This window comes from Salmo salar, chromosome 12 (genome assembly GCF_965601325.2).
Source record: "Salmo salar chromosome 12, fSalSal1, whole genome shotgun sequence".
Lineage (NCBI taxonomy): Eukaryota > Metazoa > Chordata > Actinopteri > Salmoniformes > Salmonidae > Salmo > Salmo salar.
The window spans coordinates 9,759,359-9,775,656 of NC_138302.1; the positions used below are offsets into that span (position 1 = coordinate 9,759,359).

At 46.5% G+C, this 16,298-nt stretch overlaps 2 protein-coding genes and 1 long non-coding RNA gene across 4 annotated transcripts in view; 2 read left to right on the forward strand and 1 right to left on the reverse strand.

Annotated features, from left to right (window-relative positions):
• Positions 1–16,298, reverse strand: part of LOC123725402 (uncharacterized) — a 32,129-nt gene that overhangs the window by 10,072 nt on the left and 5,759 nt on the right. The window lies entirely within an intron of this gene.
• On the forward strand, positions 1,198–5,090 carry LOC106564092 (uncharacterized). 2 transcript variants are annotated; one of them, XM_014130083.3, is made up of 4 exons: positions 1,198–1,735; positions 2,038–2,221; positions 2,534–3,595; positions 3,818–5,090. In XM_014130083.3, exons 1-4 carry the CDS (start codon positions 1,343–1,345, stop codon positions 4,462–4,464), a joined length of 2,286 nt encoding a protein of 761 aa, XP_013985558.1. In that variant the 5' UTR covers positions 1,198–1,342; the 3' UTR covers positions 4,465–5,090. The 2 variants fall into 2 exon arrangements, with proteins under 2 accessions (XP_013985558.1, XP_013985557.1); XM_014130082.3 differs by having other exon boundaries at positions 1,199–1,744.
• On the forward strand, positions 5,400–11,988 carry LOC106564093 (uncharacterized). Its single transcript, XM_014130084.3, has 4 exons — positions 5,400–5,664; positions 6,984–7,218; positions 8,167–9,129; positions 9,290–11,988. The coding sequence occupies exons 1-4, from the start codon at positions 5,656–5,658 to the stop codon at positions 9,979–9,981; spliced, it is 1,899 nt and encodes a 632-aa protein (XP_013985559.3). The 5' UTR covers positions 5,400–5,655; the 3' UTR covers positions 9,982–11,988.

Below are 16,298 nucleotides of genomic sequence, written 5' to 3' on the forward strand. Positions count from 1 at the left end.
ACTTGTCCCGAAGCCACTCCTGTGTTGTCTTTCCCTGTGTTTAGGGTCATTGTCCTGTTGGAAGGTGAGCCTTCGCCCCAGTCTGAGGTCCATCAAGGATCTCTCTGTACTTTGCTCCATTCATCTTTCCCTCAATCCTGACTAGTGTCGCAGTTCCTGCCGCTGAAAAATATCCCCACAGCATGATGCTGCCATCACCATGCTTCACCGTAGGGATGGTGTCAGGTTTCCTCCAGACGTGACGCTTGGCATTCAGGCCAAAGAGTTAAATCTTGGTTTCATCAGACCAGAGAATCTTGCACCAAATGTTCTACTTTACTTACTTACTTACTACAGCCGTCTGGTTAAGCTAGCACCAAATGATTTGGGAAATAAATAAATCAGCTAGCTACCAATCTATTTTAGTTTCACTGTTCGATAATTCCAAAAACGAACTCACTAATCCAGGCCGTGATTGGGAGTCCCATAGGGCGGCGCACAATTGGCCCAGCGTCGTCTGGGTTTGGCCGGGATAGGCCGTCATTGTAAATAAGAATTTGTTCTTAACTGATTTGCCTAGTTAAATAACGGTTCAATTTGAAAAATATATATATATAAATAAATTGTGCGCCGCCCTATGGGAGTCCCAGTAACGGCCAGATGTGATACAGCCTGGAATCGAACCAGGGACTGTAGTGACTCCTCTTGCGCTGAGATGCAGTGCCTTAGAGCGCGCGCCACTCGGGAGCCCAAAACACAATCCTCACTCCTGCTCTGACTCTATTTGAAGGACCTGATCAAAGCCATTGATTAGGAAATAATTAGGTTCATGATATCATTAGTTACTCTATCCTATTGCAGATATTTATGTTTAATTCATTGACACAACACAGCACATTATTGAAGCTCCCTGATGGTGCTAAGAAACCTGATGACTGGGAGCAGTAGCATACCTACATCATGTGAAGACAGTCAGTGTGACCTTCCGCATAAGGTATTTGATTGAATAAATAATAATTGCAAAAACTTGCTTCTCTACTCAATCAATTCAACAAACCGTTCAGTACCTACTTGGAAATTCACCAGTTTTAGGTCCTGTCTGTCTTCACACTCCAGTACAGTAGGTGGCGGTAATGCGCAATTTCAATTGGTTTGCAAACATTACAAAAAATAAAACACTAAATTAGAATCAAAAAGGTGAAGAAGAAAATAGGAAGTAGTTGACGAGAAGCTAGCTAGCATGGTTAATATTTAGCTAGCTGCTTCACTTCAGAATACTGTACTAACTAATTAACAATCTCTTTAACGGATTGTAGCTGTCTTGCCATTGACTACATTTTTGTTGGTACGTAGGTAGGACAATATGAGCGGAGAGAGGGAAACGTTGTTGGATGGAATCGAACAGAGTTTGTGGAATTTAACCGAGAACAATTTACGTTACCTGTGTGAACGTTGTGGAATAGCTGGCCAAGATGGCTCCGACGTTAAAGGGAAGAATTATCGCTCGTTGCGTCGTAAAATAGAAGAATATTGTGAAAGTGATGATTTAATGAAATTAGAGGACCAGGGAATGTCTTGGTTACTCCAACTGCAAAACGACATCAAAACAATACAACAAGATGCTAGCCTCAGCCAGTCAGCGCAAGTGGACACACTGGACGGCACCGAACCAAGCAGAACCAAGAACGAGGGGGGCGCTGAGAGGTTGACAGACCCAGCTCCAGAGAGACACATACCACCAGAACAAAGGGAGAAAGTGAGTGACGTGAGTATTAAATCCCAGTCACAGAGACTTCACCGTTACTTGCCAGATAATTGTAGTAGATCGGAAAAACAGATACAGATTAGCTCAGCTTCAGCAGCCTAGAATCGCAGGCTATTTAGCCCGATCTAGGATCAGTTTAGCCTTTTCGGATCATAACGAATGAATTATGTAGATAGGTGGGTGGGACCTGATCGTAGATCAGCACCCATACTCTGAGACGCTTTATTAATATATAGGCCCAGATCCTTATCACTTTGTTAAGACTACACTGACACACTCTATTTTGTATGTAGGACTCAGAAGACCCATCTAGACAGTCCCCACCCAGTTCTTCGGAGCCCCAGCGCTCGGCGTCATCACCGGGTCCTGACAGGAACCATGGTGACCAGAGGTCAAAACTGGGTAGTCTGCGGATAGTTCTACAAAAAGTTGTTGTCGTCAAGGAGGAGGAAGATGACTGGGATTGTTGTGTTACAGGTAAGTGATTAGATGTGTTAAGATGAGATGTACTTTAATGTCCATTAACTTAGAGCACTTTGTGTTAGTTTTTGTGTTAGTGCTGGATTGAACGAAAGACTGCACAGTCTGTAGGTAATTAAGCAAGCCTTGGTGCAGGAGCCTCTCTTGTTTCTGTAACGGAAGGCAGCTTGATGTACCAGCCTTGGGACAGAATGTACAAGTACACCCACTGGACAGGACACTATTTCCCCCAGGACCAAATGAAGAATAACAACATGAGCTGGACTCACTTGCCTCTGTTCCTTATTCTCTCCCGTCTCTGTCCCACAGGTGAGAGTCCCAACCAACCATCTGCCAGTGAATATAGTCCCTCTTCATCGGAAGAACCAGAACATTCCGAATACGAAGATCCTGAACATTCCGAATCCGAAGAACCTGAACAACGACGAGTGAAACGCAAAACTAAGACTCACAGCTGCCTAGCGTGTGGGAGGAAGTTTGTCTCCTTGTACACACTAAGGAGACACCAGAACAGGACACACACAGGAGAGGAGACGGAGAAGAGTAAAGGACAGAGTCCTGCTTCAGGAGAACCTGAACAACAGAAGAGGAAATGGGGAGTCAGGAAGACCCACTCCTGCCCCGAGTGTGGGAGACACTGCCCATCGTTATCAGCACTGAAGGTCCACCAGAGAATCCACACTGGAGAGAAGCCTTACCTCTGCTCTGAGTGTGGGAAGGGCTTCACTTATCAAAGTAGCTTGAGATTACACCAGAAGAAAGACTCAGCTGACAAGGTGACCTGCTGCTGTGGACAAGAGTTCTCCTCAAAGTGCGTTCTGGAGGTTCACTTGAAGACAGACACTGGAGCCAAGCCTTACACCTGCTGCGTTTGTGGCAAGGGGTTCGGTAAAAAAGAACGGCTAAAGGAACACCAGCGATCTCACACAGGAGAGATGCCTTACTCTTGCTCTTTCTGTGGCAAGGGTTACTACCAAAAACCGGCTTGGAAAGCCCACGAGCGAACACACACCGAGGAGAAGCCCCTGTGCTCTGTGTGCGGACGGACCTTCTCTAATAACACTACATTAAAAGTCCACCAGCGAACACACACAGGAGAGAAGCCTTTCCTCTGCTCTGAGTGTGGCAAGGGCTTCCTCAGTAAAGCATACCTGACGACCCACCAGCGATTCAACTGTTCTGGGGGAGAGGAACGACGGCGAGCAAAGAGCTTTCACAAGTGTCCGGACTGTGGGAAGGAGTTCACTCAAGCAAACAAACTGGAGAGACACACGAGAACACACACAGGAGAGAGGCCTTACCAGTGCTCTGTGTGTGGGATGAGGTTCAACCAGAAAGGGAATCTCAAAACGCATTTTAAAGTGCACACAGGTGAGTGTCCTCTACCATTAATACATCCTGATGGACTACTAGAAAACTGTCAGTGATCAAAACCATGTTGTTTTAAACAACAATCTCATCCACACCTTAACAATAACATTGTTGCATGTTGCATTGGTTGAGTCCCAAATGGCACTTTATTCATCTATAGTGCACTACATTTGGCCAGGGCCCATATGGGCCCACTGAGTGTCCGTGTGTCTGTCTATACAGGAGGGGATCCCAGTTTAGTGGCTGACATGGAGACTCCCTCTGAACAACCTCGGGACAACAGACGTAAAGCTGGGAGACCACAACGCTGCCTCCATCAGCATGACGAGGAGGGAACCCAAAACCTACCGGCACCACAATCCCACCACCTCCCGGCACCACAGAGGGAGGGAACATCCCACCCCCTCCCGGCACCACAGAAACCCACCATGTCCCCCAGGGGAGAAAAACACTATCTCTGCCCTGAATGTGGCAAGACTTACACCAGGGAATATGACCTCCGGGTCCACCTCAGAACGCACACAGGAGAGAGACCGTACCAGTGTGATGAATGCGGAAAGACCTTTGTTCGGAAACAAGGGCTCCGTCAACACCGGCGGTCGCATGCTCCCAAGCCCATGGGACCGACCCGTCAGTTAGGCCGGCCCGTCAGCATGGGCTCCAGTAGCAGAAGACCTAACCAATCACCCAGGATGGGAAGCTCTAAGCAGCAGTTGTCCAGGGTTGATAAACCCATGCCTCCGTTCTCTAGTGTAGAGAGACCCATGCCGTTCCATACAGTGGAGAGACCCATGCCTTTACATCGAGTGGAGAGACCGATGCCGTTACCAGACATGGAGAGAGAACACTGGCAGTACTGGCACCTTTAAACTCCATGGCTAGGTCTGCATCCTATTCCCTATGTAGTGCACTACTTTTGACAAGGGCTCATGGGGTTCTGGACAAATGTAGTGCACTATAAATGGAATAGGGTGCCATTTTGGACACACCATGTCTCCCATGACTAAACAGAACTGTTCTTCTTGCTTCCGTTGTGTGTGTGTGTGTGTGTGTGTGTGTGTGTGTGCGCGCATGTTGTTGCGTCCTCATTTATGATCAGTATAATAATCGTTACCACTGTGCAAGATAATCTTGCCAACTGTAGTTATAGTAACGTACATATTTTTAATCAACAAAAATTAAGCGATTGCATTTTTGTCCATTCTAGTGTATAAAAAAATAAATAAAAAAGATCTTATTTTACTTATTGAATCTGTAATGATACAAAACAAATCCACAGTGACGTACATGTCATAATGCCAGTATCAAACGTTGGCCCTTTTTGTATATGCCTTATAACATTTTGATTTCATTGCCAGTATAAGCAGAGATGGCTAAGTTGTAAGATATGTCATCTGTTGTCTTTACACTTCAGCCCGGATGGTGGCGGTGTGTGTGTGTGTTGCTTCCTCGTCTGTGATCAGTACAATAAAGTCTGCTGTATTGTGTAAGATAAGCATTCCGACTGTAGTTGTCATCCTGTGCATATTTTAGTCCTTGTGTTTTTTTAATATCTTATGTTACTTATTTAAGCTGTCATGAGACTAAGAAATCCACATTGACTTGCATGTCATAATACCATGGACCAATAAATTAACATTGGGAGGGGGGAAAAACGTATTTCTCTCTTTATTACCTTTATGTATAAAAACGTTTGACTTCAGAAACGGTCAGAGAACTAGGTTGTAAGAGACTTGTCCTCTATTGTCTTTGTTCTCCAGACCGCATAGGGGCGCTAAAGCACAGACAAAAGACAACCTCATACCAGAAGTAAAAAGCCAAACTGACTTCGACAGTTTACAGAACTGCACTTATAACATCTCATTGTTCAAAACACTTTTGCAGAAAAAAATGTAATGAAAGGAAGACCGCAGCTTTTGATTAAATACCCTCGGGTGTTGGTATTTCCCAGCCTCCAACGAGACTCGAGGTTACGACCAACAACATTGCCAGTCATCATTATACATTTGAAACTAAATGAGCTTTGTAATTAGTTAGCTCAGGGATTCATTCCATATGCTATGGACGAGGTAAGACTCTGAATGTGTGCTAGCCACATCTCTTTTCTGCAGTCTGTTCGGCGGTTGCTATACCAAATGTTGTGGCTAGCTCGCAAATCAAGTTGCTCAGTATTTTATGGAGATCAGTGAATGGTAGCAACATCAGTAACGTTACTAGCTAACTATGTCGTAGCTCGCTGATATGTCGTTTTCTAGTAAGGTAACGTAGCTAGTTAACTGGCCAGCTAGCTTGATGAATGACAATACAATCAACAGTAGCTGGTGTGTTTTGGTTTGCATTGATTGATATCAAATCAAATGTTATTGGTCATATACACATATTTAGCATATTTTGTTGCGGGTGTAGCGAAATGCTTGTGTTCCTGGCTCCAACAGTGCATTAGTATCTAACAATTCACAACAAGTCACAAATCTAAAAGTAAATGAATGGAATTAAGAAATATATAAATATTAGGACGAGCAATGTCGGAGTGGCATAGACTAAAATAAAGTAGAATAGAATACAGTATGTATATATGAGTAAAGCAGTATGTAAACATTATTAAAGTGACTAGTGTTCCATTATTAAAGTGGCCAGTGATTCCATGTGTATGTACATAGGGCAGCAGCCTGTAAGGTGCAGGGTTGAGTAACCGGGTGGAAGTTATTTAGTGATGGCTATTTAACAGTCTGATGGCCTTGAGATAGAAGCTGTTTTTCAGCCTACCTGTCCAACTTTGATGCACCTGTACTGATTTCGCCTTCTGGATGATATCGGGGTGAACAGGCTGTGGTCCGGGTGGTTGATGTCCTTGATGATATTTTTGGCCTTCCTGTGACATCGGGTGCTATAGGTGTCCTGGAGAGCAGACAGTGTGCCCCTGGTGACGCGTTGGGTAGACCGCACCACCCTCTGGAGAGCCCTGCGGTTGCGGGCGGTGCAGTTGCCGTACCAGGCGGTGATACAGCTCGACAGGATGCTCTCAATTGTGCATCTGTAAAAGTTTGTGAGGGTCTTCGGGGCCAAGACAAATTTCTTCAGCCTCCTGAGGTTGAAGAGGCGCTGTTGTGCCTTCTTCACCACACTGTCTGTGGGTGGACCATTTCAGATTGTCAGGGATGTGTACGCCGAGGAACTTGAAGCTTTCCACCTTCTCCACTGATAGTTCCTAAACCAGTTCTACTTAGCTGGAAAGGTTTATTTCAAAGAGAAGTTGTCTTTTTCCATAACAAGCAAACAAAACAATTGCCTTGCTATTTAGGATGGTGTCATATTGCTAAATCTACATATTAATAATGTAACTAGCTAGTGTGCTGTTAAAACTGCACTGTCACTCTTCATCATATAGGATTCTGAAGACCCGTCCAGCCCATCTCCATCCTGCTCCACTGAACCCCAACCCATGGTGTCCCCGAGTCTTGACAGGAACCGTGGTGACCAGGAGGACAGTAACCATGGTGATCAGAAAGACACAGCGCAGGGTCAGGAGAGGGTTACTGTGAGTCTGGACATGAACAGTGAAACACCAACATTTAATATCGTAGTCAAAGAAGAAGAAGAAGACTGGGAACTAGATAATACAGGTGGGTAGCTGGAGCCAGGCTAACTTGAGATGGGTCCCAAAGGGTATGCTATTCCCTTTATAGTGCACTACTGTAGACCAGAATGGCACGCTATTCCCTATATAGTGCACTACTGTAGACCAGAATGGCACCCTATTCCCTATATAGTGCACTACTGTAGACCAGAATGGCACCCTATTCCCTATATAGTGCACTACTGTAGACCAGAATGGCACCCTATTCCCTATATAGTGCACTACTGTAGACCAGAATGGCACGCTATTCCCTATATAGTGCACTACTGTAGACCAGAATGGCACCCTATTCCCTATATAGTGCACTACTGTAGACCAGAATGGCCGCACCCGGCCCGTGCCGATGCCCCTACCCTATATAGTGCACTACTGTAGACCAGAATGGCACCCTATTCCCGGCCTACGTATCCAGTGGCACCTACCGTGCCTCTGAGACCAGAATGGCACCCTATTCCCTATATAGAGCACTACTGTAGACCAGAATGGCACCCTATTCCCTATATAGTGCACTACTGTAGACCAGAATGGCACCCTATTCCCTATATAGTGCACTACTGTAGACCAGAATGGCACCCTATTCCCTATATAGTGCACTACTGTAGACCAGAATGGCACCCTATTTCCTATATAGTGCACTACTCTTGACCAGAATGGCACCCTATTCCCTATATAGTGCACTACTGTTGATCAGAATGGCATGCTATTCCCTATCTAGTCCACTACTCTTGACCAGAACCCTATGGCTATGGTCAAAATTAGTGCACTTTATAGGGTGTCATTTGGGGAGCTTTCTTGGATAGCTTTGCCATAAATTCTACAACAGGAGAAGCACAGGACATGTTGTAAAATAAGGGAGAAACCCAGTAGGTATGCATATGCACACTGAGTCTGACTCAGTCTCACTGACTATATCTGTCCTGTCTCATCCCCACAGGAGAGAGTCCCAGCCATCACTCTGCAGCCGGGGAGAGACCCTCTACATCAGGAGAACCTAAACAACACCAGATAAAACGCAGAACGAGGCAGAAAAAGACCCACCCATGCCCAGATTGTGGGAAACACTGCCAGACATTATCGGCACTACAAATACACATGAGAACCCACACAGGAGAGAAGCCTTACGCTTGCTTTGTGTGTGAGAAAACGTTCATTATTAGACAAGCTTTGAAAACACACCAACGAACCCACACAGGAGAGAAGCCTTATACCTGCTCTGAGTGTGGGAAGGGCTTCGCTCATCAATGTAGTTTGAGATACCACCAAAAGAGGAATTCTGAACAGATTAAAACAGACCCGAATGAGAAGATGACCTGCTGCTGTGGACAAGAGTTCTCCTCAAAGTGCGTTCTGGAGGTTCACTTGAAGACAGACACTGGAGCCAAGCCTTACACCTGCTGTGTTTGTGGCAAGAGGTTCAATAAAGAATCATTAAAAGAACACCAGCGATCTCACACAGGAGAGATGCCTTACTCTTGCTCTTTCTGTGGCAAGGGTTACTACCACAAACCGGCTTGGAAAGCCCACGAGCGAACACACACCGAGGAGAAGCCCCTGTGCTCTGTGTGCGGACGGACCTGCTCTAGTAAGTATACGTTAAAAGTCCACGAGCGAACACACACAGGAGAGATGCCTTTCCTCTGCTCTGAGTGTGGCAAGGGCTTCATCAGTAAAGGACTCCTGATGACCCACGAGCGATTCAACTGTTCTGGGGGAGAGGAACGACGTCGAGCAAAGAGCTTTCACAAGTGTCCGGACTGTGGGAAGGAGTTCACTCAAGCAAACAAACTGGAGAGACACATGAGAACACACACAGGAGAGAGGCCTTACCAGTGCTCTGTGTGTGGGATGACGTTCAACCAGAAAGGGAATCTCAAAACGCATTTTAAAGTGCACACAGGTGAGTGTCCTCTACCATTAATACATCCTGATGGCCTACTAGAAAACTGTCAGTGATCAAAACCATGTTGTTTTAAAAACAATAATCTCATCCACACCTTAACAATAACATTGTTGCATTGTGTCTGTCTCTCCTTTCTCTCTGTCCGTTTGTCATGCAGGCAGGGATCCCAGTTTCCTGCCTGACATGGACATGAGGACGACTTCTTCAGAAGCAGTGAAACAACCTCCGGACAACAGACATAATGTTGGGAAACCACAACGATGCCTGAATCAGATTGGCAAGGAGGGAACCCACACCCTTCCGGCACCACAAACCCACAACCTTCCGGCACCACAAACCCACAACCTACCGGCACCACAAACCCACAACCTTCCGGCACCACAAACCCACAACCTACCGGCACCACAAACCCACAACCTACCGGCACCACAAACCCACAACCTACCGGCACCACAAACCCACAACCTACCGGCACCACAAACCCACAACCTACCGGCACCACAAACCCACCACCTCCCGGCACCGCAGAGGGAAGGAAGCCACCACCTCCCGGCACCACAGAAACCCACCATGTCCCCCAGGGGAGAAAAACGCTATCTCTGCCCTGAATGTGGCAAGACTTACACCAGGGAATATGACCTCCGAGTCCATCTCAGAACGCACACAGGAGAGAGACCGTACCAGTGCTATGACTGCGGGAAGGCCTACGTCCGGAAAAACAATCTCCAACAACACCGGCGGTCACATGCTCCCAAGCCCATGGGACCGACCCGCCATTTAGGCAGACCACCCAGGGTGGGCTCTAGTAGTGGAAGGTCCAACCAATCACCCAGGGTAGGAAAAGCTTAGCAAAAAATACATACATCAATGTAAATATGAGAGACTTATGCCCTTACCGCAGATGGAGAGAGGACACTGGCAGTACTGGCACCTTTAAAAATGGGGCTGGGTCCATATCTTCATCCCAAATGGCACCCTATTCCCTATATAGTGCACTACTTTTGACCAGGGCCCATATGGGAACCTTGAGGGCTCTGCTGAAATGTAGTGCATTATATAGGGAATAGGGTGCTATTTTGGACACCCACCATGCCTCTTATGACTACAGAATTGTTATTCTTTCTGGTGTGTGCGCGCGCACGTATTTGTGTGTGTGTTGTAGAGGTCGACCGATTAATCGGAATGGCTGATTTAATTAGGGCTGATTTCAAGTTTTCATAACAATCGGAAATCTGTATTTTTGGATGCCGATTTTTATTTTTTTTAAATTTATTGTTATTTTATTTTTTTAGACCTTTATTTAACTAGGCAAGTCAGTTAAGAACACATTCTTATTTTCAATGACGGCCTAGGAACGGTGGGTTAACTGCCTTGTTCAGGGGCAGAATGACAGATTTTTCCCTTGTCAGCTCGGGGATTCAATCTTGCAACCTTACGGTTAACTAGTCCAACGCTCTAACCACCTGCTTTACATTGCGCGAATGCAGTAAGAAGCCAAGGTAAGTTGCTAGCTAGCATTAAACTTATCTTATAAAAAACAATCAATCATAATCACTAGTTAACTACACATGGTTGATGATATTACTAGTTTATCTAGCTTGTCATTGCACGCAGTCAGGGTATATGCAACAGTTTGGGCCGCCTGGCTCGTTGCAAACTAATTTGCCTGAATTTTACGTAATTATGACATAACATTGAAGGTTGTGCAATGTAACAGGAATATTTCGACTTAGGGATGCCACCCGTTAGATAAAATACGGAACGGTTCCGTATTTCACTGACAGGAAAAACGTTTTGTTTTCGAGATGATAGTTTACGGATTCGACCATATTAATGACCTAAGGCTCGTATTTCTGTGTGTTATTATGTTATAATTAAGTCTATGATTTGATAGAGCAGTCTGACTGAGCGATGGTAGGCAGCAGCAGCCTCGTGAGCATTCATTCAAACAGCCCTTCGCAATGCATTGCGCTGTTTATGACTTCAAGCCTATCAACCCCCAAGATGAGGCTGGTGTAACCGATGTGAAATGGCTAGCTAGTTAGTGGGGTGGGCGCTAATAGCGTTTCAAACGTCACTTGCTCTGAGACTTGGAGTAGTTGTTCCCCTTGCGCTGCATGGGTAACGCTGCTTCGAGGGTGGCTGTTGTCGATGTGTTCCTGGTTTGAGCCCAGGTAGGAGCGAGGAGAGGGACGGAAGCTATACTGTTACACTGGCAATACTAAAGTGCCTATTAGAACATCCAATAGTCAAAGGTATATGAAATACAAATCGTATAGAGAGAAATAGTCCTATAATTCCCATAATAACTACAACCTAAAACATCTTACCTGGGAATATTGAAGACTCATGTTAAAAGGAACCACCAGCTTTCATATGTCTCATGTTCTGAGCAAGGAACTTAAACGTTAGCTTTTTTACATGGCACATATTGCACTTTTACTTTCTTCTCCAACACTTTTAGTTTTTGCATTATTTAAACCAAATTGAACATGTTTCATTATTTATTTGAGGCTAAATTGCCAATATTATACTAAGTTAAAATAAGTGTTCATTCAGTATTGTTGTAATTGTCATTATTACAAATAAATAAATGTAAAAAAATTGGCCGATTAATCGGTATCAGCTTTTTTTGGGGGTCCTCCAATAATCGGTATCGGCGTTGAAAAATCATAATCGGTCGACCTCTAGTGTGTTGTGATCAGTATAATACTGTGTTGTGTAAGATAATCATACTATGTAATCCTATGCATTTTATTTCTTGTTTATTTTACTTATTGAAGCTATCATGATACTAAGAAATTACATGCATTTCATATAACGCCATGGTCCAATAAATGAACATTTGGGGAAAAACGTTTTTCTCACCTTTATTACCCTTATCCAGGGCACGACGCACCGACGTCACAGATGCGCGACTCTTTCGGCGGCAGGAAGAAAGCCATCGCGATCTGCCCCCATTCAACATGGCCTAGATTTACGTTTTTATTACTTCTAAACAAAATAACTTTTTGAGGTTCTTATAGGCTTACAATGATGTTTTGATTATTGCTTGAACAGTCGCTAAGATTATATTTGGTTGTGAACTTTGCAAAATAACTATTTTGGATGTAGCAGTTGTTAGCTAGAATGCTAACGCTCATTGATTATAGCCTGTTGCAAAAGCTAGCCAAGGAGCCATTTTACAGGTTGAAGTGTTTAAGTATAATGCAGTTGATTTGTGATGACACAAACATTATATTAAGCAGGACATTCATACGAGCCTTAAAATCCAAGTATAATCCAATAGTAGTGTGAAATGCACTCATAAGAAACATGTAAATAGAGGCTTTTTTTGCTGGCATTCTATAAGAACTCCCCCTTGTTCTTCCACCAACTTGCGCACATCGCCCTCGTGCGGCAATGTATGGAAACAGAAAGGGGTTTGATTTCAGAAGCGGTCAGATAGCTTACAGGTAACTGCCAGAATAAAGGAAACTGGTTTCAGCCAGGGCTCTCCAACCTTGTTCCTGGAGAGCAACCCTCCTATATGTTTTGCTCCAACCCCAGTTGTAACTAACCAGATTCAGCTCATCAATCACCTAATTATTAGAATCAGCTCATCAATCAGCTAATTATTAGAATCAGGTGTGCTACATGAAGGTTGTAGCAAAAACCTAGAAGACGGAACAGTGTTGGAGAGTCCTGCTTTAAACCTACAGGACGGAACAGTGTTGGAGAGCCCTGGTTTAAACCTACAGGACGGTAGCTCCCTGGGAACAGAGTTGGAGAGCCCTGGTTTAAACCTACAGGATGGTAGCTCCCCAGGAACAGAGTTGGGGAGCCCTGGTTTAAACCTACAGGACGGTAGCTCCCCAGGAACAGGGTTGGAGAGCCCTGGTTTAAACCTACAGGACGGAACAGTGTTGGAGAGCCCTGGTTTAAACCTACAGGACGGTAGCTCCCTGGGAACAGGGTTGGAGAGCCCTGGTTTAAACCTACAGGACGGTAGCTCCCTGGGAACATGGTTGGAGAGCCCTGGTTTAAACCTACAGGATGGTAGCTCCCTGGGAACAGTGTTGTAAAGCCCTGGTTTAAACCTACAGGACAGTAGCTCCCTGGGAACAGTGTTGGAGAGCCCTGGTTTAAACCTACAGGACGGTAGCTCCCTGGGAACAGGGTTGGAGAGCCCTGGTTTAAACCTACAGGACGGTAGCTTCCTGGGAACAAGGTTGTACAGCCCTGGTTTAAACCTACAGGACGGTACAGTATTGGAGAGGCCTGCTTTAAACCTACAGGACGGTACAGTATTGGAGAGCCCTGGTTTAAACCTACAGGACGGAACAGTGTTGGAGAGCCCTGGTTTAAACCTACAGGACGGAACAGTGTTGGAGAGGCCTGGTTATAACCTACAGGACGGTAGCTCCCCAGGAACAGGGTTGGAGAGCCCTGGTTTAAACCTACAGGACGGAACAGTGTTGGAGAGCTCCTCCTGCTCCGTGGCTCGACGACTCACTACGAGCTCACAGAACAGGGCTCCGGGCAGCCGAGCGGAAATGGAGGAAAACTCGCCTCCCTGCGGACCTGGCATCCTTTCACTCCCTCCTCTCTACATTCTCCTCTTCTGTCTCTGCTGCTAAAGCCACTTTCTACCACTCTAAATTCCAAGCATCTGCCTCTAACCCTAGGAAGCTCTTTGCTACCTTCTCCTCCCTCCTGAATCCTCCCCCCCCCCCCCCCCCCCTCCTCCCTCTCTGCGGATGACTTCGTCAACCATTTTGAAAAGAAGGTTGACGATATCCGATCCTCGTTTGCTAAGTCAAACGACACCGCTGGTCCTGCTCACACTGCCCTACCCTGTGCTTTGACCTCTTTCTCCCCTCTCTCTCCAGATGAAATCTCGCGTCTTGTGACGGCCGGCCGCCCAACAACCTGCCCACTTGACCCTATCCCCTCCTCTCTTCTCCAGACCATTTCCGGAGACCTTCTCACCTCGCTCATCAACTCATCCTTGACCGCTGGCTACGTCCCTTCCGTCTTCAAGAGAGCGAGAGTTGCACCCCTTCTGAAAAAACCTACACTCGATCCCTCCGATGTCAACAACTACAGACCAGTATCCCTTCTTTCTTTTCTCTCCAAAACTCTTGAACGTGCCGTCCTTGGCCAGCTCTCCTGCTATCTCTCTCAGAATGACCTTCTTGATCCTAATCAGTCAGGTTTCAAGACTGGGCATTCAACTGAGACTGCTCTTCTCTGTGTCACGGAGGCTCTCCGCACTGCTAAAGCTAACTCTCTCTCCTCTGCTCTCATCCTTCTAGACCTATCTGCTGCCTTTGATACTGTGAACCATCAGATCCTCCTCTCCACCCTCTCCGAGTTGGGCATCTCCGGCGCGGCCCACGCTTGGATTGCGTCCTACCTGACAGGTCGCTCCTACCAGGTGGCGTGGCGAGAATCTGTCTCCGCACCATGCGCTCTCACCACTGGTGTCCCCCAGGGCTCTGTTCTAGGCCCTCTCCTATTCTCGCTATACACCAAGTCACTTGGCTCTGTCATATCCTCACATGATCTCTCCTATCATTGCTATGCAGACGACACACAATTAATCTTCTCCTTTCCCCCTTCTGATAACCAGGCGGCGAATCGCATCTCTGCATGTCTGTCAGACATATCAGTGTGGATGACGGATCACCACCTCAAGCTGAACCTCGGCAAGACGGAGCTGCTCTTCCTCCCAGGGAAGGACTGCCCGTTCCATGATCTTGCCATCACGGTTGACAACTCCCTTGTGTCCTTCTCCCAGAGTGCTAAGAACCTTGGCGTGATCCTGGACAACACCCTGTCGTTCTCCACTAACATCAAGGCGGTGACCCGATCCTGTAGGTTCATGCTCTACAACATTCGCAGAGTACGACCCTGTCTCACACAGGAAGCGGCGCAGGTCCTAATCCAGGCACTTGTCATCTCCCGTCTAGATTACTGCAACTCGCTGTTGGCTGGGCTCCCTGCCTGTGCCATTAAACCCCTACAACTCATCCAGAACGCCGCAGCCCGTCTGGTGTTCAACATTTACATTTACATTTAAGTAATTTAGCAGACGCTCTTATCCAGAGCGACTTACAAATTGGTGCATTCACCTTCCGGAGACACCTGAAACCCCACCTCTTTAAGGAATACCTAGGATAGGATAAAGTAATCCTTCTAACCCCCCCCCCCCCCCCTTAAAAGATTTAGATGCACTATTATAAAGTGGTTGTTCCACTGGATATCATAAGGTGAATGCACCAATTTGTAAGTCGCTCTGGATAAGAGTGTCTGCTAAATGACTTAAATGTAATGTAAATGTAATGAGAGCCCTGGTTTAAACCTACAGGACGGTAGCTCCCTGGGAACAGTGTTGTAGAGCCCTGGTTTAAACCTACAGGACGGTAGCTCCCTGGGAACAGTGTTGTAGAGCCCTGGTTTAAACCTACAGGACGGTAGCTCCCTGGGAACAGTGTTGTAGAGCCCTGGTTTAAACCTACAGGACGGTAGCTCCCTGGGAACAGTGTTGTAGAGCCCTGGTTTAAACCTACAGGACGGTAGCTCCCTGGGAACAGTGTTGTAGAGCCCTGGTTTAAACCTACAGGACGGTAGCTGCCTGGGAACAGTGTTGTAGAGCCCTGGTTTAAACCTACAGGACGGTAGCTCCCTGGGAACAGTGTTGTAGAGCCCTGGTTTAAACCTACAGGACGGCGTGGGAGGCCGGTCCCTCAGGACGGACAGTGTTGGAGAGCCCTGGTTTAAACCTACAGGACGGTAGCTCCCCAGGAACAGGGTTGTAGAGCCCTGGTTTAAACCTACAGAATGGTAGCTCCCCAGGAACAGGGTTGTAGAGCCCTGGTTTAAACCTACAGGACGGTAGCTCCCTAGGAACAGTGTTGTAGAGCCCTGGTTTAAACCTACAGGACGGTACAGTATTGGAGAGGCCTGGTTATAACCTACAGGACGGTACAGTATTGGAGAGGCCTGGTTATAACCTACAGGACGGTACAGTATTGGAGAGGCCTGGTTATAACCTACAGGACGGTAGCTCCCCAGGAACAGAGTTGGAGAGCCCTGGTTTAAACCTACAGGACGGTAGCTCCCCAGGAACAGAGTTGGAGAGGCCTGGTTATAACCTACAGGACGGTAGCTCCCCAGGAACA